The sequence below is a fragment of the Rhagoletis zephyria genome, unplaced genomic scaffold (genome assembly GCF_001687245.7).
Source record: "Rhagoletis zephyria isolate East Lansing unplaced genomic scaffold, Rhagoletis_zephyria_1.1 Rzeph_scaffold_02393, whole genome shotgun sequence".
NCBI lineage: Eukaryota > Metazoa > Arthropoda > Insecta > Diptera > Tephritidae > Rhagoletis > Rhagoletis zephyria.
In genome coordinates, this window is record NW_016159477.1 from 23,904 (window position 1) to 47,775 (window position 23,872).

Below are 23,872 nucleotides of genomic sequence, written 5' to 3' on the forward strand. Positions count from 1 at the left end.
AATTTGTACTCGACCAGTGTATTAAAACGGAGAAACTTGGCAGCACTGCATAGTTTTCGACGATTTTCGTCGTTTACTTATTTCACCATTAGGCAGTCGACAATGCGGATGTTGTCGAGTCGTACAATTTAGCCTAATTTACGACTTATCTAATGAGACTGAATAATTTCGACAAATTTTGCTGCGTTCTAGACAAAAAAACAAAATCTGTGGTCCTATCGAATTATCCTCTACTTTTTAGCGAAAATGTTCCATTGCATCGAAACTCTGGCCTGTCGAAACAGGGTTATTTTTATTTATGTATTTGATAAACCATGTCAAGTGCATTGAGCAAGGTATCCACTTTATTTATTTCAAAATAACGCTATGACCATCTTCAACTTCTAACTTTATTTCCAAAATTATTTTCCTCTAAAAACCACATGAAACACCCTTTATAATTGTGCTTTAATAACTGTGTCATGTGCATACTTACATATGTATGTCTACTTCTATTTAGGCGCCCTCAACTATTTTCGAACCAAAAATTTTCCACGCTCGATTTCACATGCCTTTAATTCGCCAAATGCCGCCGCATACGATGCGTATTTGTAACACTTTGAACTGGCCAATATTTACCTTTCCGCAATGCTCCAGCTGCTCACTTTCGTCGTCCACATATGTACCAAGAGTAACGGCGCATTGCAGACGCAGCCGGTTTGTAACACAATACGATAGACCACTTGCACGTTGCAGAAGCGAACATAAATGAAAACAGAATTAGAAATACCAGACTAATTAGATTAAATTGTATTTTCCATGTCAAGTTCTACCAAACACAAAATATTGGGTACAATGTATTGGGATTGCAAAGCGAATTCGAATCAGTACGAAATGGACTTTACTTAGAGGCGCGTGCGTCAGAACGAAACACCGTTAGGAGGCCAATTTTCAATAACCTCAAGTGCATTATATAAATATTAGGCCTATTAGTGTGGAAATTTTTGAAAAATTAGAATGAATAACAGCGAATATGGCTTTGAGGTGCATCGAAAATCATACGAGTTTGAGTCGAACTTCGAACATGACTCGAAATTAAGTCCCGATAATTACGAAAGCGCGAGTGAAAATTTACTTACCGATTATGAAATTGTGAGCAACGAGGAGGCTGACGAAGACGAAGATATCGAATTGTCCTATCGAAAATTACGTAGCGAGAAAACTGAAATTCCTGAGTTTCGAAATAGTTTTCATCCAAGCGCAAGTAGTGAACGCGAACGTGGCAAATTGCAATTAAGTTTGAGCACAGAAAAAATATCGTTAAAATCACAGTCGCGAAAAATCGATAAAATAAACGCGTCTCGGGAAACGGAAATTGCGCAGCAACAGCAGCAACAAAAGGCCAACGAGCGGGGCGCACTTAATACGAATGCGGCAAGCGCTAGTGGATTTTGTCCACGGCATAGTAGGCGTCAGCAACCACAGTACCAGCAACAGTTGGATAAAACCAAACCAAAACAATATGCGCCGCTAAATTTCACAATAGTTCCGATAAATGTGGCGACGCAAAAGGGCGCGGCAAGCGGATGTAAACGGTTCGAAGATGGGCGCGATCTGCCGGAAATCGTGCTAACGTCCTTCGATCAACAGCAACAGCAGAAACAAAAGTGGTTGGTGGCAGAGGGAGCGCAGAATACGCCGGTAGCGTCAGCAGAGGAAGCGGTCGCAACGCCAAGGCGCGAAATAGTAGCGGCGAGCGCCCATACGTCGACTCAGGGCAGCAGCAGAGAACATTTGCAGCAAAAACAGCCACAACAACAACAATATCGTAGCGCAATGTTAACAAAAGTGCCAATGACGACTGCCAATCCGCCCACACCACCGCCACTGCCGCCGCCACCAGCTTCGCTTTTACCATCTCTAACGTCCGCAACGACGACTGCGACAGCCAACAAGAAAGGCAAAAAAGTTACACGATTTTCGCGCGCGCCCGAGTTCACCAACGACCACTTTGAGCTGGTACCAGCTTTAACGGCAAAATCACCACCAACAATAACAAATGCGGCAGGCGTCTCACCAAGCGCAGCAGCAGCAAATAAGTTACCGGATGCGGAGGATACGAGTATAAGTGAAATTAATTCACAACCTGGTAGCTCTACCTCACCGGAATCGCTAATGGATAATGTGCTAAGTGCGGCGTCATCGGTGTCGGTACGCAGCAGCAGCCTAAGCAGTGGTGGTGGCAGCGGTAGTGGCGGAGGCGGCAGTGAAATGCTAAAAATTGTTAATGCCAGGGTGCGCGGTAATGTGACACGTAATATGCCACATGTTGCTACTGGTGATGCAATGCCTAAAGAACACCAACGACAACAAGTATCAACACAAATAAAGGAATTGAACGATAATCGCTCATTGAACTTAAAATCGCCCACATCGAGAGGCTTGTCACCAATGCCGCAGCCAGCAGCTGGGAAGCAAAATGCACTCACACCTATTCTTACACCACAAATGTTGTCACCAGCGCGCACTTTGACGCCCTCCCCTTCCACTGTGATGGCGTTGGGCGGCGCAGCGTCGCCGCGCTTGAGTGAAGCGCGCGCACTACAGCCAACCGAACTCATCGAAGCGTCATCAGCAAATCGTTCAAGGTGCGTTGGTACGCATACACTTCAGTGGGTATGCTAAATATTTCACGTGTGCGATTACCGGGATCAAAGGGAGTATACTCGCAGACATGAAAAGGAATGATGTTAGGAAATGGTTGGCGGGGAATTGTGCTAATGAGCTAAATAAGAAATAGCAATGTGAACCATTTTTGCAACAGTGTGTTTTGCGTGCGCGTAGTCAAATGAATGAATGCCTTGTACGGTTTTGCATTACCTTGAACTGTAGAGTGATTAATAACACCGTGGTTGAGCCAAAAAAAGAGACACGAATGCGGTATGAAATTATTATGAAATAGAAGGAGTTCTAGAATATTGTACCACCAGCCGTTTTAACCCTAAACGTCACAATTTGTTTGATGTGTAAATATCTTATCTCGAGACCTTTTCGGGTGTAGTGCAAGGCTATTTCAGGACCTTTTCGGCTGTAGTTTAAGGCTATTTCAGAGCCATTTCGGTCTAGTTCATATCCAGTTAGTAACATTGCTGGCCTAGTTCGGGATCATATAGGGAATACTGCATAATTTGAGGCCCATTTCGGGGTTCGGGGCTATTTCAGGTACATTTTAGGGTTAGTTCTGGCCAATTTTGGTTTTAGTTCAGGACCTATTCGACCCTAGTTTAGTCATACTTTGCGACTAGTTCGGGATAATTTTAGGACTAATAAGGAACCGTTTTGGGATCATTTCAAAACTTGTTCGGCATAATTTGGGGGCCTTTTCAGGACCATTTATAGACTCTTTGAGAACCATTTTGGCACTATTTTCGGGATTAGTACGCGATCATTTTGAAATTAATAAGGGAGCATTCCGGGAACATTTCAAGTAGTGATGTGCGGTTTCGAGTATTTAAAAACCGATTCCGTCGAGTCCGGTTCCAAGGAGAACTGGGCATTCGGGCCGGTTCCGGTGATCAGAAAAGTGGTAAAGGAAATACATAGACACTTTCGAAATAGCTTAAAAATAATTGTTTAAAATGTTTTTACAAAAATTCGATTCCTTTTTATATTTTTGTTTTATGCGTATTTAATTTAAAATATTATTTGTTTCGATTAAAAAACAAGATTTTTCCATCTTGCCGCTGCTCTTTTGACGCATTCAATTCGCAGCTGACAGCGACAGGTCAAAGAAGTTGATGTAAGTCGGGCAGATCGGACATGTGGCGGATATATGATAAAGTGCCTCGAACCGAGCAAAATTTGGTAGGTCAACTTAGAACTCTATAAAACATATATAAAATGTTATCCACCATTTTATGTTAGCGACCATCTTGGATTATTAATTTTTTCATAGTGTACTGTAATCAGTTCAAGCCCTTTCATTTTATACCCATATCGAGAAGGTTGGGAAAAACTATGTAATCCACCATTTTTGGGCGGCGGCCATGTTGGATTTATAATAACGCTGAACATATATAATTATATTGTCGTCAGATCAATAGGTAAATAGGAAGTGGACAAATTTCAATTACTGAAATATGCGTCATTAAATTTTACTATAGACCCTTAAAAACAAGATTAATGGTAAATGTAGTTTTACATGAGATTTTTCAAATAATTATAGATCAACTAGAGACTAAATGAGGAAAACTTCAATAGTTACACTGTAAAACAAAAAAAAATTACGTTCACGGACTAAATGGCTGGTGGTAAAATATTCTAGAGCTCTTCCTCTTTCATAATTGCCATGCAGCATTCAAGTATTTTTTGTATTGGTCTCATTTAGATACACAGTGTAATAATTTCGCTAACAGTGATCGTTTGCTATGAATGCTCTACTCTCTCAACGCCATAATAAAATTTGCAATTCTTTTAAAAAGACACAAGGGTCTAATATACACATAATGAGAAAAGGCGATTTTTTTTTTAACCAATCCCTCTTTTTGTTCTATCCAGAAGTCCATCGCCGAGCCCCAGTGTTTCGATTCGTGTCACACAGGACACCTCATTATTCGCCGACGATTTAAAATGTCGCATTTGCAACGACATTTTTCGTGATCCACGCACTTTGAACTGCTTACATTCGTTCTGCTTTCAATGCTTGGTTGATGAGAACTTCAAGCAAGATTCAAGCATACCATTCTGGTCGCAACCTGGCGCGGACGAGCACGATTGGAAGGGTGAGTAAATAATTATATTTTGGTAATTCCCGTTAGACTAAGACTCATAGCTTTAAAAGTAATTTCAATAGTAATTGCGATACAATCAAATATATATTTCAAAAACCCCGGGAATGGACTTTCGCGGTTTTGATGATGCCAGTCCCGGAAAACTTCACAGCTAAAAGTGTGATTGGTCGGCAGCCAGATAAAAGATTGCCAGCTTGAGAGAAAAGGGTGGGATGATTCCACCTTATCATACTTTAAATAGATGCGACGCAAAGTCGGACGACTTTCTTTTTCCAGCTTAAATCAGGCCCTTGTTTAAATGTTTTCACCATTTCTTAAGCGTTTTTTATAAGTGGTTTTTTGCTTTTCTAGCGAGCTGGATACCAAGCTTTAAGCGTTCTTTATAAGGGTTTCTTGCTTTTCTTGAGAGCTGGATACTAAGCTTTAACCCTTTTAGGACCAAGGGCAAGGGAAACATACTTCCCAAAAAGTTATTCCACTCATATGGATATTGTGTAAATTTTCAATAGTATTTCCTATTATTAGAATGTGCCTCATTAAGCTATTTTTATTAAGAAATTATAGAAAAAATTATTTTTATGAAGATTTTTGGAAACCAGTTTTTGTATTGGAAATATTGTTTTAAGAAAAAGTAACGTAATTTAGGAAAAAACAGTTTTATAGGAATGAAATATGTTTACTCAAATTAAAAAACATTTACCAAAAAAAAAAAACAAAAAACTGTTTTCTTTTTTAAATTTGTTTAAGAATTTTTTTTTAAGAAATTGATGTTTATCAAAATTATAAAAGCTTATGTATGAAAAAAATTATTTGTGGGCAAAAAATTTGTTCTTTGGGGAAAAACAATATTAGGAAAAAAATTGTAGAAAAACAATTTAAAAAAAATACAATAATAGCTTTGGTAAAATTAGCTTTTGGTTGAAATTAATGAAAATTTTTAGGAGAAAATTACTTGTTGCATTGATTTTTTTTCAATGCGAAATTTTTTTTATTTAGCTCCGAGGAATAACATTTTACAATTGAAATCATGAGTTGTTTGATTATAGGCTTATGGTGCTGAGAGGGTTAACGTGGGAGAAATAACGGCTTGCTTTGTTCAGCCTACACTGGTACCTCAAATCTTTTGTATCGAAGAAATCATGATTATTTTTTCCCCACATTATTCAATTTCCAAAAACGCTCGATTCAAAAATTCGGAAGAATGCTGTTTTCTATGTTAATTTATTGATTTTTTATTGGCGCTACAATATTTAAAGCTATTGATATATTTATATATATGTATGTAAGTATGTATGTGTATACCGTTATATATATGTATATACATGCATGTATAAATGAAGAAAGTTTTAAATGTATTTATTTTTATATTTAGAGTAATAAAAATTTTAAATTCTATAAGATGTCTTTATAAATTGAGTAAGTACTTATTACTTGATAGACTTTTATTTTATTAAGTAAATAATTTATTGCATGCAAAAGAGCGTTCGCATTTGCGCCAAACTCTCGTAGTGTAACAAGTGTGATATTACTAAGCTAAAAATTGCTTTTGAATACTTTTTTCTAGTTTCGATTTTTTAGACAAAAAAAAATGATTTTTTTTCAAATATCTTAACTATACTAAGTATATATCTGGAGACTCTTTTTTAGAATATGATAAGAAAGTGATTTAGATATTATGTATATGTATGTTTATATGTCAATAGTTACTAAGTATGTAAGATTAGCTAATATAATTTTCATTATTGGAGTTATTCTTTAGCACACATCGTAATTTTCACACATACGTTTTTTTTTTTGCATGTATGTCAAACGTTTTTAGCGATACTTGTGTGCACAGCTAAAGTTCAGTATTCAGTAGTGATATAGAGAACCGAGTAACCGGAACCGGAGAACCGGGTCTTTTAGAGAATAACCGAAAAACGGTTCTAACGGAACCGAAACTCGATTCCAAAAGAACGGAAAAAAATAAGTAATAAGATTTGAAAAACCAGCGACAACATCAAAAATATCATATTTTTAAATGAAAGCATCACTTTTTTTAATCAAATACTAACGTGGAAAACGTGTGCTTAAATTTAATTTCATGTATTTTATTTTCATGAAATTTTTTAACACAAATATCAATTAAGGAATGAATGTAATATATTTATTTATTATCTTTACTTTACTTTATGACAAAAATAGAAAATAAAAATTTAATTTTTGTAAAAAATTCTTAAAACCTGTTTTGAGAACCGGTCCAAATTCCCGGTTCTCCTCGGAACCGGACTCGGCAGAACCGGTTCTTTAAATACTCGGGACCGCACACCACTATAACTTAATCATGATTAACTCGAATCCGAAAAAGCAGACGTTAAATGCTCTGATCTAAAGTACTCAAGTACATACTTTGCCCAAAAATTCAAGAACAGTCCCAAAAATCAGACTTGCTAGAGGCAGAGCCTACTCCCCTTCACCTCCAAAGGCATCTACGCGGCCCAGATTTACGTAAAACAACCACTGGACCTGACGGCTTACAAATGAAGTAGTTCGTAGTACCAGACACCAACATCGGAATAGACACAAAGAGACTTGGGTTTCCCCTGATCAAAGAACCAAATTAATCACATTGTGATACAGCATTCTTGACGAGTGTTCCATCTGACGCCTTTTGGAAATGCCAAGTGAAGCCAAGACCTTCTGCACTTGATCTTTCCATCGCAGAGGATGCCTTCCTCTTCTCCTGCTACCATCAGTGGGTTCCGAGGCGAATACTTTCAGAGCTGTAGCGTCGATGTCCTTTCGAAATACATGACTGGAGTTGCTGGATCTCAATTTGCAGCGCTGTGTCCATATCGTTGCAAAGCCCTTAAAGCTCATCGTTTAAACGTCTGCGGTTCTCTCCGTCGCCAATGCGTAAAAGCCCGTAAATCTTCCGCAAAGTCTTTCTCTCGAATATCCCAAGGGCCGCCTCATCGGATGTTGACATGAGTGACTGATAGAGCGTGGGTTTTGTACGTAGAGAGAGGACTTTACTTCTCAGTTGCCTACTCAGTCCAAAGGATCACTTGGTGGCAAGGGTGATTCCGCGTTGAATTTAGCAACGACATTATTATCGGTGTTGTCAAAGGAAGGGAGTGTTAGCCGAGCCTCTATTGTACCTGTTGTTTGGGGTTGTTTTTAGGTGGTAAGTCCCAAGTAGGGCACAACCCATTTCTGTGGGGCTTTCGGTTGCTATCCAGAGGATACTTGGTGAAAACACCGGAAGTCGTGAGCTGATGGAACCAGATGTAAAAGAATCGTGTTTACCTACTCTCCGATGAATGGAAATCAAAAACATTCCCCACATGCGTGGCCTTCTGCACCCGGAACCATTTCAGTAGAGGAGCCAAAATCTACTCTAATCACTGCCTTTTTGTCCGTATGCGTCTCTGAAGAACGATTTTCGGGTTCATAACTGGCTCTCAACCGTGCTTAAACTAAGACTCCTCAATGTCCGGATATATATACATATATATAGCAGTGGGATTATAACACGCATTCCCTTCGTACCGCTGCGATTGAACACTACCGGAGTAATATGGAGCATACAAAGACATATTGCAGCCATTTAATATGCTAGCGAAAATTTAACGAGAGAGGAGGAGGAAAGAGAGACAAGATAAGAAGAAGATAGTGAAAATTAAATGAAGAATTCGATGGAAGGCGAAACAGGAGTCCGGCTTACCGAGTCTCCACGCAAATCTATCTGAAGACGTATCAGAAGAAGTAAGGTTACGTTCAACGCCGCCGAACCTACATACATATAACAGCGCAGAGTGCTAAAATTTCCCAACGATGTTGCGTAGGCTTTACAATGTATTTCAGGACCATTTCACTACTAGTTCGGGATCAGGACTAGTTGGGCATAATTTTCGGGCTAGTTTGGGAACATATCGGGAGTAGTTCGAGATCATTTCGGCTCCGCTTCGGGACCAGTTCAGGCCTATTTGAGGTGTATTTCGGGATCATTACGGGACCAGTTCAGGAGCAGTTCGGGCTACTTCACGACTTTTTGAGGACCATTTTGGGAGTCGATTTGGACAATTTCGAAACTAGTTCAGTACTATTTTGGGACTCATTTTAGATCATTTGGGAATAAGCAGTTAAGGATGTTTTTAGGACTATTTTAGGACACGTTCGGGATTGTTTCGGGACTTATTCAGGACCATTTCGGGTCTAGTTCCCGACTGTTTGTAGACCATTTTGGGAGTAGTTGTGGACCATTTCAGGATTAGTTCGAGAGTATTTCGGGATCGTTACAGGACTTGCTCGCGATCAATTCGGGACAAGTTCACGACTTTTTCCGAATCATTTCGGGTTAGCTCGAAACTAGTCACGTATTGATTCTGAAATGGTCCTAAACTATTCCCGAAAAGATTATGAAGAAGTCGTCACTGGTCCCTATAAAGTAAATAAAATTAAATGAAATTAATAGTTAAATTTTCACCTAATATATTTATGTATGTATGTAACGCAATCGATTAATGTTTTTTCAAGCCGTACCCCTTTGATATATAAAAAAATCGGTTAGTGAAACAGAAAATACTGCAATTTAGCCGTACGCACAAATTTTGTTGATAACTTTTTTAGTACCTAGGCATATATAAATACGTATCTGAATGTATGTATTATGTAAATAAGTATAAATATAAAGTTTCTAATGCACAGCAAAATGTTATTTGGCTCTCTTCTAACCATTCTAATATGACTTCAATATCTACCGATAATAATTACGTACTAAGTATATTATGTAAATATTTGCTATCATCTATTTTTAAAGAAAGTAACATGACCACTGTACTATAGTTGCTGGCATATAGCCACGGGCTTTAGCTAAGTGTAATTTATATGTATACTCATGTAAGTTTTTGACTACAAAAGTTGTAAATTTTATGCAGATAGTTTTTCTTTTACATTTTTTTTTTTTACTTAAGTAGTTTTGAAATTGCTTGTAACATGTCTTTATGTATTCTTACTCATGTACTTTAATATGAGTATGACTCTTCTAACATACATACATAAATTTTTATTTTCAACAAATCGTATTATTCAAAAATTCATAACAACTCGGCTGACCGGGAACAGCAACAGCGGCCGCCTCATTACGTGTCTTTAAGAAATTACCCACCCAGTGTGTAGTTAAATCTATATACTTAGTTTTGGCACCAGGATTATAGTCTAGAAATCCAGCTTTCGGAATGACCTCCTCAATTTGACTGCCATCCGGCCAGTTATTGTAGCTGGCTATGTTAATGAAGCCAACGTGATTGAGAATCGCCGTACGCCAAGCGACACCATAGTACTGTAAGGAAAGTGAAGTGGGATTGTTTAACGCAAATATGAAATATTTGAAAGTTCAAAACTTCACAATTTTCCGGATTTTACTAGTTAATTTTTTGAATTCCTCAAAACCTAGTCACTAAAATGGTTCTGCTCTCGTTTTAAAGGTGATATTTGGGGCTATATAAAAATATGCATATGTACATATGTATGTATATATATTAAAAAAAAACATGGAAAGATACAAAAACATTGCAAAAGCTGAAATTAAAAAAAACTCGTAAAAGCCAAAACTTAAATGAATTTTTTGCATTCTCAAATGTTTTTTTAATTTTTTAATTTTGAACTTTGAAAAAAGGATTTTAGTGCAAACTATGAATTAAAACTAAATTTAAATTAAATAAAAATGATTTAACATAACGTTATTTAGAATTGGCAAACAAACAAATTTTCAAATTTCGAAAATTCATATTATTTTACAAGTTGTTCCACTTGCGATGATTTAATTTCATAATTCTGTAATTTTTTTTTGATTTTACTATTTTTTTAATATATTTATTTTATGACTCTTAATATCATCTTTAAAACGAGACCAGAACAATTTTTGCAACTATGTAAAAGAGCTTTTGAGATAATACTTAAAAAATAAACTTGCAAAATCTAAAAAATTGTAAAATTTAGAATTTTGCATAACTTTCAAAAAATAGATTTTAAATTATTTTCCATAGGCAAAATTTCGTTATATCATAAAGGGAAATTCATCCAATTCAAAAATGGTCGATTTGGCATGGATTGACCCATGTAGAGCTTCATATTCGAATTTTCCATTTAAAAAAGATGAATACATTGTTGGTTTAAATTCTCTAACAATTTACTTGTATTTTCATCATATTTGTTTTGATAAAATCTCTCACTTACCCTCCCATTGCTGCGATGCCTTTGTATATCACCATGCCGTGGAAATTTATTTCGCTCTGCAAAACCTGGTCCCACAGTTGGCACAAATAACATTTTATATGTCATTGCGAATGATTTCAAATAGGACCAATTCTTCCAGGTGCTCGCAAAGGTGGCGCCATTACTCGGCAATTTACTGTAGAAGCCCTCGAAACAAAGTCGTCGCATAATATCAACGTGGTTTTTGAGTCTGTACAGAATATAAATGAATTATGATTCAATTTTTCAAAGTGAATACATGTTTGTTTAAACTGATGTTCGTTCAGCTTAACCGTTATTCCTATATGTATGTATATCAATGTAAAATAAAATAATGCGTTCCAGGTCGAAAAAAGCACACACTAAAATATTTCAACATCAACTTTGTTTTAATTGTTATATACATAATATAGTATCTATATGTACATATGTATGTATGCAGGGTCGCCAAGAGAAAATTCGTGCACGGTAGTAAATATAAGCGGGCCCCATCCTCACAAAAAATTATAATTTTTAAACGAATTTCCAACGTTCTCTCTACATCGTTATTGACTGCTTCTGAAAAATAAGTACCCCTGCTAGTCTAGTGTAGATTTATCTATAAAAACTATTATGACACTTTTGTTATTAGGGATTACTATATCTGAGATATATTGATTCATAATTTTAGTAAAATCATACAATTAAAAGTTTCACTTCAATAATTCATTTGAATTATTAAACAATTTGAATTTATCTTTTTAAACTGGTGGCATCCCTGTTCAAACAACTCAAGAATTTTTGAATCGCTCTAACTGAAGATTTATTAAAATGCTTTCGTTTGACACTTACATTTTAATATTTCACTGCGAACTCCCTGCCCTCTGCAAAAGTATTTTCAAACTAAAACTTTATAAAACATTCGTTTGACATTGTGATGCATATGTATTTCAATTATCTGATAAATTATGTTGAATTTGACATTTTAAACAGGTGGCAACGTCCTAAACGTGGTTTAAAAATAAAGCTTTTCGAAACCATTTTAATTCAAACCCATATCAAATATCTCATTTAACTTTTTAAATAATTTGAATTTAATTTTATTTCTAACAGATAGTAAGTCTGTTCAAAAAACTGAAATCATATTGCACATCTACAGGTAAAGTCCTTTAATTTGACGCCTCATTTGTGAAAGTCGAACAAACGTTATATTGGCGGTTGTTTTAACTGGCATAGAAATGACTGTACACCATTTGCATGTATGTGTACGTAAAAATGTGCTTTCGCATGTATTAGTACTCATAATACGAGTAGCTATGTGAATATAAAATAACACTGTAGGAACGCTAAAACAAAAACAGAAACACAAAAAACGCCGAAGCACGTAAACTTATTTTTGTATCGTAGAGTTCGAATCTGTATACCGTTTTTTTATATCCGATCACTTCCCCAAGATGTTTTTATTTTACGTTTGCATTGTGAATTAAAAACGCCATGTACTATGATGGCCATGAACATGGCGAATGGGTAATATTCTCTCGTGCTCATATTTCATCCAAATCAATACACTTTTTCATCTGCTATTTTTTTAATTTTTTCCCTGTTGAATTTTTTTCGCTTTGAACTCATACTCATCTGTTCGTCATAAGAACCAGGGTTGTTGCGAATATTTTTCCGAAAAAAGTCCTTTCCGGATAATAAACAAACCACCTGTCCAAATTTAACAAATTTGGTATCATATGAAAGTGAACTGATTTTAGCAATTTTAATTGGTAATACTTGCAACTTCATTTTCGGAAAAATACGGGCCCCTTTAAAAATTTGGCCCTGGGAGAAACACAACCGCCACTCTAGTCGTGTGTAGATTAATACCTACGGATAACAGCGGTATATAATCAATCATTCAGCGTCTCGGTTAATAGATGGTCACGTATGATGGATGCCTGGATAATCGAGGTTCAACTGTACAACTGATTCCAAATTTTTGGAAATTTCTACTTAGGTGGTAACCTTATCCAAAATTTATTTTTTTTTTATTAACAGCTTCTTAACCTTTTCCTTATGGGTATATCGTTACCTTAATATAGAAAGGGCTTATATCACCTCGTCGCTGAAATACAAAAGAAAGACTAACTAAAAATTCAAAATTCACTTTTGGCTAATTATGATGCAACACAAAAATTTAGTTAGTTATGAATGTAATGATATACTTTTCATATATAGCATTTCAGTTTAAATGAAACCTTTTAAGAAACCTTTTTCAGGTTAAGCGAAACCTTTTTCAAATTAAATAAAACATTTCTCAGATTCAATGAAACTTTATTCGAATTAAATGAAACTTCCTTTTTAGGTTTATTGTGAATTCGCTGTTACGCGTTGCACTTCTTTACTGTCAAGGCATATTGAATAAGTTATAGCAGTAAAACAGTTTGTTTATTTTTTTCATATTCATATTCACCAACAGATTTCTTCTCTTTCTACTACGAATTAGTATTATTCAGGAATCCAAAGAAATGAGAGATACCCAGTGAGAAAAGTAGTAATGCATTACATGCGTGATAAATGTAATGTATTTCTTATGAGTTCTAGATTCTATTACTGTTTTATATGTAATCAGCAATGTAATGCATCCAAAAAGTCGAAAAAAATTCATATTAAATTACAATCATTTCTGCATTACTGGTAATGCAACATGGAATGCCTCTTTTTCGCCATGGGAAAAATAATGCATTTTCGAATGTGAAAACGCCTGTTTTACTGATTATTTTTTGGATTACCATACATCACATTTTCCCACTGGGTATGGTGGAGATTTCACTGCGACAACTATACGGCTGTTCACTTACCACCGACCGCTTTGCCGTCGTCCGCTGTAATTCTGGGTAGAGCCAGAGCTATTTATGTGATTTTTGGTAAAGCATGGATCATGTTTTTATAAAAAAAAAAAATAACAAAAAAATTTTACCTGAAAAACATTCTAAATATTAAAAACAAAATTCAAAAAAAATTCAAACAAATTCAAAATATATAATTTTTTCATCCTTTTTGTCCTTATTTGAGTCAGCAACAATGTTACATTCGTTTTCTTTTTCAGGACATTAAATTGTAAGTGAATTTAAAACAATTTGCTTAGTAAATTTCTACACCCAAATTAATAAAAAAAAATAAAGAAGACTTTAACTGCTTTATAAACTGAAAATATCACTTTATAGAACTCTATAAATCTATTTCATTTTTTTTAGGAATAAGGCCACTAGTCTTCAGATAGCCTACACATACACTCCCACACACACACACACACACATACACATACACAAACCAAAACTTACCTAATATGCCCAATAAAGTATGCATCAAAAATGCGACGCAAGCTTTCAGGATGCGTTTGACACAGCGCACGTCCTGCTGGCGTTTCGCTCAACTTGTAAGCATTGCTTACGTAAATCAGCGGCACTAAACGCTTACGCGACAACGAATACACGCGATAGAAACTCTCAGCGGTGGAGTAGCGACGCACTGCCTCCAGTTGTTGTTGCAAAAACTCCACGCTCTGATTGCCGGCCACGCTAATCTCGAAAGTGATGCTCAAATTGTAGGCGGGCGCCAACTCCAACAGCTGCTGATAGAGTTCCACCTCGCCTGCCTTGCCGCTGCAGCTGAGTATGAGCACGCCAATGCCGCAATTGCGAATATTATCGAAATGCTTCTGCAGCAAGTTGGTGGTGGGCTTGTACAACCCCAGCGCCGGATAGAAAGCGGTGTTAAGTATACGCACTGGCTTCACAGTGGCTGTGGCCGCAGTCGATGTCAGCAGCGGTTGGACGGCATCGGAAACATCGTTCAGCAGTTCCTTGGCAGCGCCACGCAACTGCAACTGTGGCACGACTGGTGGCTGTTGTGACTTTTTTGTTTTATACCAAGCGACAGGCGCGCTATAGAAGATATGCACACCCGTGGTGACCGCATCCAGTGTGGTGTGCTCCTCACCCGGTTCAATGGCGTTGCGTTGCTGCTGTTGCTCCTGCTTCAGCTGCTGTAGGCGTTGCTGGGCAATGCGCGCTTTCACCTTGTGCTCATCATATTTCTCTGGCACAATGATGCCATTTTGGCGGGGCGACTTGAGAGGTGGCTGCTCCAAGCGACCACTGCCAGCGCCAGCGCCAGCGCCACCGCTGCCAACGCCAACGCCAACGCCACTGCCGCCATAGATGCGCGCTATAAAACGCTCATCGAGCACACGTTCAGTGGAGCTTACATTCGGTGAAATATTCAGCACAACTACAGTCACCACAATTAGCACAATGACCATGAGCAGGAAAAGAATTTTCAACTTTCGACGATTTTTTAAATATTTTTTTAGTAGCATTTTTTAGCTGCGTTTGCAATTGATTCAGCATTTTACAAGCGATTGCGGTTGAAGCGGCAGCAGCGAGAGCAGCCCCGCGCACGGACCGAGTGAACGAACGACTGGCAAAGACTGTTGGCGAGTTGTCGACGGCTGCTGTGTAGTCCTTGTGGTCGTTGTGGACTATTAAATCGCTAGCTTACTTACATTCCTTCATTGCGTGTGTGTGTGTGTGCGCGCGTATGTGCGTATGTGTGTGTTTAGTGCGAGGCACTCGAGCGTTTTATTTTTAATGTAGAGCGTTCTGTAATGCGCTACTTCCTCTTCCTCTTCTTCTGTTCGTTTTTTGTTTTTGTTTTTGTTTTTGCTTTTACCTTGCGTTCTACATAATTAAGCTCGCATCTGCTACTTCTGATTTTCTTTATTTCTATTTTCAGTATTTAGTGCTTATCTTTTTTTACCGCATTCCTTTTTAGCACAACCCCCTTAGTGTATTTATTTGAGAACTGGTGTAGGTATGCATGCGCACTTTTATATGCCCAAATGTGTTCAGTTGTTGCTTTATGTTTTACCCTGTGTATTAGTGTGTACCATGTGCTTCCTGTTTATGCTTTTAGCTCGAGTGAATTCCTTTATTCCACTGCCGGTTTGTTATTGTTTACATTCAGCGCGCATACTCGCTTCCAGTGAGAGAAAACTGCGCGAAGAAAAGAGAGATACAACAAATGTACTGGAATGTAATAATAATAACCACTCCGTAAAAAACCATTGCTATACCCTGTAAAAAAAGTTCCAATCAAATGAGGTGCATCTCAAAACATCAATTATTAAAGTAAACCCAACAAACACAAAAAAAATATGTCTCTAACTTTGGCGTAAGGCATAGTTCTCAAGTTGAGGTCCAACATCATTCTCCAAATCATCTCTAACGTTGCACTGGAAGTTGAAATGAGCTTGAGAAAAATAATTTTCTCCAACATGACAGCGCTGTTTTTAACAAAAAAAAAACAAAAAAAACATATAAGTGTCAGCGTGCAATCCAGAGGGCTCATTTTCACTACCATGTGGCAAGTTAACTCAGCGTTTTACCATTTAACTATTTCTAAGCCAGTTTATGCAAAGTTTGCCGACCAATAAACACTCCTAAATTCAGTCACTCTGATCTCGGAACAGTGTTTATATCATTTGGGAGTCATGGGCAATATACTGGCAGATATTAGACTATTAGGTATGTTAGAACAGACGTCTTTGGCCGCGCTAACTAGGAGAACTAGACTTCCTCCCTGAACATTCAATCTCATCTCCCTCAATAAAGTCTCCATTAAAACGGAATGTTAATCAAGTATGGATTTAATAAATTAGGACTTTTACTACAGGAAAAGTCTATGAAATACCTACCAAGCTCTCGGTTTATGTCCAGAGCTCCTTTAACTAATATGAGTCTCATTTATTTAAGTATTGTCTTCTCGTTATAAAAAGAAAAAACCCTTCCACTTACTCCGATAAAATCTGCCAGACTACCTCCTTTTCCTAAGCAGTCCATCAGGTATCCAATTTTCTGCAATATCATTGGAGTCTAGTTAGAAATTATTTAAATGCGATCGCAAGGGAAATGAAGTAATACGCTCCCAATTTTTGGTGCATCGTAATAAGTCCAAAGACCTAATTGCGCCCGACCCTCCGAAAGGTTGTTGATCTGCCTAGACGTTCTAATAGGCGGCATACACAGTGCGTCTGACTCTCGAGTCGGTTTGGATGTAATTGCGAAAATAAATATGTGTTAGTTACACCGACAGGAATGACCTGGAATGACTCTGAATGATTCAACTGTGGGTAGTCGAAGGCGAGTCAACACGTACACAAATGACTCGCAAGTCAGATGCATCGTGCATGCCGCCTATAACACCTTAATCCAGCTGACCTTAGGAGTTACAGTAGTTAGAGTCCATCTCTTAGCGATATCAGAATATTTCTCCTTAAAATTTTTTGATGAGAAATAACTTTCGTCCGTATAATTGCAGCCTAACATGGTACTAGTGTAGCCTCTTATCGTTGTTGCGAATAACCTACAAATATTTTTAATCGCTTAATCGTTAGACTTGTTGTGACAGATAGAAACAGAAGGAACGAAAAATTACACCAAAAACAGCACGATGCCGAAACCTTGGTTTTACATATATGCTCGATATGGGCAAAATTTGCGTAAACCAAGACCAACTTAGAAGTATTAGAAATGAAAAGAAGTCTAATTAGCTTTTCTAGAAACACTGCCGGACCATTTTAAGTCTGGTTTTGGACTCTTTCGGGCTAGTTCGGGACTAGTTCGGTATTAGTGTGGGCCTAGTACGAGACTTGTTCGAATATAGTTCGAGATTAGTTCGGGACCAGCTTGGGACTAGGCTTAGTCTAGTTGTGTCTATGACTAGTTTGGCACTAGTTCGAGACAAGTTCCGGATTATTTGGTGACATCATTTCGAGACTAGTTTAGGACTAGTTTAGGACAAGTTCGGAAATAGATCGAAATAAGTTTGAGGCTGTTTTGGAACTAATTCGGTACCAGTTTCGTTACTAGTTAAGTACTTTCTCGGATCTAGTTTGGGGCCAGCTCGGGGCTAGTCCGGGTTTAGTTTGGGACCATTTCGGAACTAGTTCAGGACACAGATGTTAACATATCAAATTTCATGAGTACGTAACACTCACGCCTTTTGTTTTAAGTGGTACTAATTAAGTTGAATATTCTACTTGCTGTGATGTTTAAAAAAATATATAATACTTTACTTTATTTACTTTATATTTAAAGCATTTCTTATAATTTCCCCATTTAAAAGCTTCCAACAAGTCCAACTATAGCGTGCAATCCTCCTCTCCCGACATGTCGGTGCGCAGCGGTTCTACTTCACCTTCACGAACACGCCATTCCTCTTTCAGTTTTAAACGTAAAAAATCCTTCGAACGGATTTTACTAAAAGTAAGGGTGAGTAAAGCATTAAATATATATAAAACGATAACAAACTTACTGCTACACACATTCCCAGTCCAAATCGGATGGCAAAGGCTCGGAAAGTTCTTCCTCTATACGCATGAGCGCAGCGCCCGAAGAGCGCTTGCGACACATCAGCTGCAAAATATGCAGATATGCGACCGTAATACCGGTGGGTGGCATACGCCAAATGCCGCAGAACTATTTGCTGGTGCGCAAAATCGAAACGATCAAACAGGAAATGGGCGATGAAGTCATAACGAAGGTTTGGTGCAGTCTATGTTTCGAGGAAATAAATGTGAGTGGCAAGAGGAAGCATTTTTGCATTTTAAGAACTGGTTTTGTCTTCATACGCCATAGTCTACTTTTAGGCAACCTACCACTGCATCAGTTGTACGCTAAATCTGTGCACGCTCTGCAAGGAGGCACACGAGCGCCAGCGCAACACAGCCAATCATCGCATCCGAAATATTATGGAGCTGAGACGCGCGCGTAAAAAGCAGCAAACACTCAGTGAGGATAATACGAATTTTACACTTAAGTGTGGCATGCATCCGGGCTTCGAAATGAAGTCGTTCTGCAATAGTTGTTTGCAGGTATGTGAGCAATGTGGAAAATAAAATTTTCTTTTTACTTAAAGTTTTTTTTTTGGGAATCTTTTTCGCAGATCGCCTGCGCCGACTGTCTTGTGTTGCTGCACAAGGGCCACCGGCATGAGTCCATCCCAAAAGCTTTTACCAATTACTCGAAACTGCTGCACGACGCCGTCGATCATACGCGTCCGCTCTGTAGCTATGCAGAGCATTCAATTGAGCGTATGAGCGAGATTGCCAAGCGCATAAATAAAAAGTGTGATGACATACAAGCGCAGATAGAGACTTTCACGCGTCAGTACTTCGAAGCGGTCGAAGTGCATCGTAAGACATTGCTACAACAGGTGCACCGCGCCCGCGAATCCAAAGTGGAGATGATACTCGAGCAGCAGCTGGATTTAGGTGGGTGTTGCAAAGTGCACTGCTGTATGTGAGGAAAAAATATTAATTAAGTAATGTTGTTTGCTGATTTTAGAAAAACGCAATAACGAATCCATTGAGGCATTGCGCTTTGCTCAGGAGCTGACAGAAAATGGTTCCGATGTTGAAGTGCTCTCTTTTTTGAGTATTTTGCTAAAACGTTTCGAATATTGTCAGCAATTTAAAATGCCCGTCGATCCAAAGGTACCTATTGCTACTTATATTAATTCATTCGCCTAAATAAAATTTTATTGCAAATCTATATAGAAAATATAAATTTGTTTCGAAAGGAGAAAGCACATATTCTCATTAGCATGCTCAATTATTTATCTCGAAGCCAAGTAACTTCCGAAATAAATATTTGTAGAACTAGCAATTAATACATAGCATATTGTGGGACTCCCAAATGTAGATCTCTACGTCTTAGCTTCCGAATTGATGCCTTCCTAAATCTTCTTCCCAAATCTTCTTGAACATTCCGTTGTTTGCAAGTTGTGAACAGCCTTGACCTCACTTCGATCCCTGGCCTTAGGGGCATACAGGTAAACCGCATGGCAGATGAACTTGCAAGGAAAGGCACAACCAAGTAGATTCTACCCCTTGTACAAATAAGCTAAAAAAAGATGTAGTCAAAGTACGACTCGCCGAATTTTCAGGCAGACGTGGCTCGGATTGCCTTTCCGAAGATGTTGCGGAAGCTGCAAGGACTACGAAGAGGAGGAAATGGTCATACATTTCCTATGTAAATGCACTGCACTGTTTAGTGGCAGGATGCGTCATCTTGGTTCACCGTTCCTAGCCTACCTTAGGGAGGTTTCAAATACTGACGCAGGTTGCCTGATGAGATTCATCAGCGGCACGAAGTGGTTTAACAGGGAGGATAATTGACCGGTGTCAAACTGTGGTAACACAATGACTCTTCTATCTTTGGCCTAAGTGTGCCGCTAAGGTCGAGGTCAAGCAATGAGCAGTAAAGCGGCGAGCGGCTCATCCTACCTACCTACCAATGTTTGTTCGGATTAACGGCGCTGTTGATCGCGAATTAACCGAGCCGCGACGTAGTGGGTTCGAATCTCACGACCAGCATATTTTTTTTTTTTTTATAACTTATTTTTTTTTATGGAATTATACATAGTTGTTTTAGTTTTTTTTTATAAAACAACTCTAAAAAACTAAATGAACTTAAAATATTAATAATAAGACTTTGGCTAGGTATCTGGCCGAGCTTCACCTCCAAGTTGGGCTGTGCGTCCTGATGTTATAACACAAATGGAGGGACCAACAACTTTTCGCCGCCTCCGATCGGCAAAAGGTTTTCATAAGACGCCTTTTCAAGGCAGAAATTGTCTTGGTATTGCCTGGCGTGAGGCGACAGCTGGTAGAGAAAACTTTTTCTAATTTATATATGGCGCGGACTACACTCAGCCACGAAACTAACAGGACAGCTGGCGCTACGTTCTGCTCGCTCTAGTACCGATAGATGTTTTTGTTGAAAATTCAGCTGCTAACAGCGCAATCAGATTACGGGAGTTCGATTGAGGACACTGAGGACACTTAATTGTGGTTAAGTTTTGATGTAAAAGCGTTGCCCAGCGACAATATCATCTGATTTGGTAGATTATCCAATTATCGATTTCTTTGAGTATCTTCCTCTAACCAATCCAGTGCAGAGAGTGTTTCTTTTCCTATACCACAGATGGGCTCTGGGCCTATGGAAGGGGTTGGTGCTCCTTTCTTCGCAAGTTTATCAGCAATCTCGTTTCCTTCAACACCAATGTGTCCCAAAATATATAGATAAGTATTCAGCTTATCAATGTATTCCATCACCAGTTTAGATATTAGAGATCTGAGGCCTTGGTAGCCGATTGGCTGCAGTAAAGATCGCGATTGCTGCGATTCCGGTAGTTTTGCTTGATATTAAAGTCCGCGCATCTTTTCTATGGCATTTGTCACAGCCTGGAAAATGAACACATGTTTTCTCATGGGTTTCGAGCGTCTTAACCTTTGTTTAACTAGACCTACCCCGGTACCATGTTAAGTCGATGAGCCATCTGTGCACCAGGTTATCATATTTTAGCTTATCCGACTTGACTCAGCCTGCCCAGCTGTTCTTGATGCTCAGACCAGTTTTAAACGTCTTTGTAAAGCTGCACCTCAGATGCATGGTACCCCTTGATATTGAAATTTTCGGGCACTTCTTCGTCATAATATCGAATTTCCGACGACTAAGGAACCCTTCTACCCCGATATTGGTAACAGTCATCCTTAGTAACTATCCTTTCGCCTTTTACAAGAATGCGGTTGGAGAAGTTCTCATGGCTCCAATTTCGCACCTACTAGCCTTTGTGTCTTGGCGAGCCCTTTGATTGTCTCAAGTTGTGTAGTTCTATCGAGCCAAAATGATGGTTCCATAAGCTATCATGGGTCGTATTATTGTCGTATACATCCATCTCAGTATCTCTTGTGAGCATCCCCAGCTCTTTCCTGCCATGGACCTGCAAGTCATAAATGATCTTACAGATTTCTTTGCAGACCAACTCACTTAGACCTTTTGAAGTTCCATTGTGGTATCACTGCAGAGTACGGGAACCTCGGCGACTATTCTTCAGGAAACCATTTTGATGCTCTTATAAAGCGTAGGATTAGTTTTTTTTGCTAGGCTTGATAATTCCGTAAGAGAGCGGAAGAAGGGCATACCTAAAAAAGCCTGCTCTCCTCTTGGCAAAAGCTGGGCAACTACAGAAGAAGTGCTCTACGGTTTCTTCCTCTTACTCGTTTCTGAAACTACTCTAATATTCGAAGGAAGTATATTCCCAGTCTTGAAGAGTGCCTGCCAAAATGCCAATGACCGTTTACACAAGCCGTGACCATCGCAATACAATCTCTTGAGAGGCTGAGCTCTTTCGTCTTTGACCTGCTGGCCTTTTGGATCATACTATTTCGGAGTTCTAATTTTCGGGTTGCCGGGTACTTAGGTAAAAAAACTTCTAGCACTTTGTTAAACTGGTATTCTATAAGCCATTCTCATTCGGAAACATACTGTCGTTTCTCATGATTTATATTCAATTCTCAATTTTCATCTCTCATCTGTCATTCCAGATATCGGAAACCTTACACTTTCTACCCCACATACGTGCGCCTGCTATGAAAGCGCAAAACGATATACCACTTTACGGTATCATAACAATGCAAACAGTCGAATCTTCACTATGCACGCTGCAGTGGGAGGGTAAGTGTTGGAAACTTTAAATATTCACAGTAAATCTTAAAAGTGTCAGTTCACACTACATACATTTCCCCAGGTTTCTCACAATTACGTCTACACAAGCGTGTCGAGCTTTTGCTGCAGTCGCGTGACGCTGATGGCGTGGGCTTATGTCACGGCGGCTTACAAATACAGGCGCTAGTAAAGTACAAAGAGTCGAGCTCTAAATGTCTGCCAGTTGAGGTTGGAAACGAACTTTACTTGCTTTAAAAATATATATATATATATATCCTTTTTTCCCCCCAGATTGCTGATAATCGTGATGGCACATATGGAATCGGTTTTACGCCCGACGCGGAGGGCAATTTAGTGCTAACTATAAATATAAATGATAAACCGATTAAGGTAGGTATATTACGTCCATAAAATGTAAGGAAGTAGAGTCCTTTGGTTTTAAAACTTAAACTGGTTTAAAACTAAATTCCCAGTGTGAAAATTTTAAGTTAACTGCCGAATGTTAACTCTCCACTGTTAAAACCTTAGTGCTTACAACCTTCCTTTATGTATTTACTTTCTCTTTTTTTCTTCACAGGGCAGTCCCTTCACTTTCCTCGCACGCAATGTACGCCCGCACAGTGGCATCTATCATTGTTGCACCTTCTGCTCGAGCAAGGGTAATAAGATGGTAAAATGTTCCTGTGACGGTCGTATGCCGGGTTATAATGGTTGTGGGCATGGGCATGCCGGCCATCCAGGTAGACGTCATTGGTCATGTTGTGGTAATGCCTTAGAGAATTCCGAATGTAATGCGTCGAATAAGTTGTTAAATTTATGAGCAATCCAATCACTGATACCTAATCGGTGAGAAATATACTGATTTAATATATCAACGAAATAAATATATACTACTTATTAAAAAAATAAATGTCGGCAGAAAAAATACTTACATTTAGGAAATGACTAAAAAACTAGAAGGCTCTTAAATGGAGTCTTATGTAAAAGTTTAATGAAGCATTGACTTTCGGCACCATAATTGATTCAAAATTCCAATAGGACATGAAACTGATAGTCATACCCTCTTCAGACCTGGGTCGATAATATCCTCAGTCGTATGGAGTGTGTCACAGATCAACATTTCACCGATCCTTCAGTCAGTTCATTGCTCTGGGCTCCATAGTTTCCTGGTAGTTGTTTCATAAGTTCAGTTTTGCTCCTCTGCAGTATTTAACCTCAGTTAACATTCTTGCATATTTTCTGAGGATGTGGTATCCGTGCCACCTATTCTCAATTAGCTATTCCACAGCAGTAAACCTCGGATTGAAAAGCTGTTAGCTTTAAAAGAAA

The 23,872-nt window shown here is 38.4% G+C and overlaps 2 protein-coding genes across 3 annotated transcripts; one reads left to right on the forward strand and one right to left on the reverse strand.

Moving 5' to 3' along the window:
- The first annotated feature begins 709 nt into the window (after positions 1-709).
- LOC108366749 (uncharacterized) lies at positions 710-23,435 on the forward strand. Of its 2 annotated transcripts, none has more exons than XM_017621208.1 (11): positions 710-2,627; positions 4,537-4,760; positions 18,159-18,304; positions 18,366-18,608; positions 18,682-18,906; positions 18,978-19,305; positions 19,379-19,527; positions 22,423-22,552; positions 22,626-22,771; positions 22,835-22,933; positions 23,121-23,435. In XM_017621208.1, the coding sequence occupies exons 1-11, from the start codon at positions 997-999 to the stop codon at positions 23,361-23,363; spliced, it is 3,564 nt and encodes a 1,187-aa protein (XP_017476697.1). In that variant the 5' UTR covers positions 710-996; the 3' UTR covers positions 23,364-23,435. The 2 variants fall into 2 exon arrangements, with proteins under 2 accessions (XP_017476697.1, XP_017476698.1); XM_017621209.1 differs by having other exon boundaries at positions 18,159-18,298.
- Positions 9,301-15,351, reverse strand: LOC108366750 (glycoprotein endo-alpha-1,2-mannosidase-like protein). Its single transcript, XM_017621210.1, has 3 exons — positions 14,315-15,351; positions 10,989-11,217; positions 9,301-10,092 (listed from the first exon to the last, which is right to left on the reverse strand). Exons 1-3 carry the CDS (start codon positions 15,349-15,351, stop codon positions 9,823-9,825), a joined length of 1,536 nt encoding a protein of 511 aa, XP_017476699.1. The 3' UTR covers positions 9,301-9,822.
- Positions 23,436-23,872: the final 437 nt, after the last annotated feature.

Bases quoted from the DNA above. Each gene is read 5' to 3' on its own strand.
- LOC108366750 (XM_017621210.1), bottom strand. From the start codon at position 15,351: ATGCTACTAAAAAAATATTTAAAAAATCGTCGAAAGTTGAAAATTCTT. The intron at 11,218-14,314 runs GTAAGTTTTGGT...TATTCTGTACAG, and splicing joins TACTTTATTGGGCATATTAG to ACTCAAAAACCACGTTGATA. The intron at 10,093-10,988 runs GTAAGTGAGAGA...CTTTCCTTACAG, and splicing joins GGCATCGCAGCAATGGGAGG to TACTATGGTGTCGCTTGGCG.
- LOC108366749 (XM_017621208.1), top strand. From the start codon at position 997: ATGAATAACAGCGAATATGGCTTTGAGGTGCATCGAAAATCATACGAG. The intron at 2,628-4,536 runs GTGCGTTGGTAC...TGTTCTATCCAG, and splicing joins TCATCAGCAAATCGTTCAAG to AAGTCCATCGCCGAGCCCCA. The intron at 19,306-19,378 runs GTGGGTGTTGCA...TGCTGATTTTAG, and splicing joins CGAGCAGCAGCTGGATTTAG to AAAAACGCAATAACGAATCC.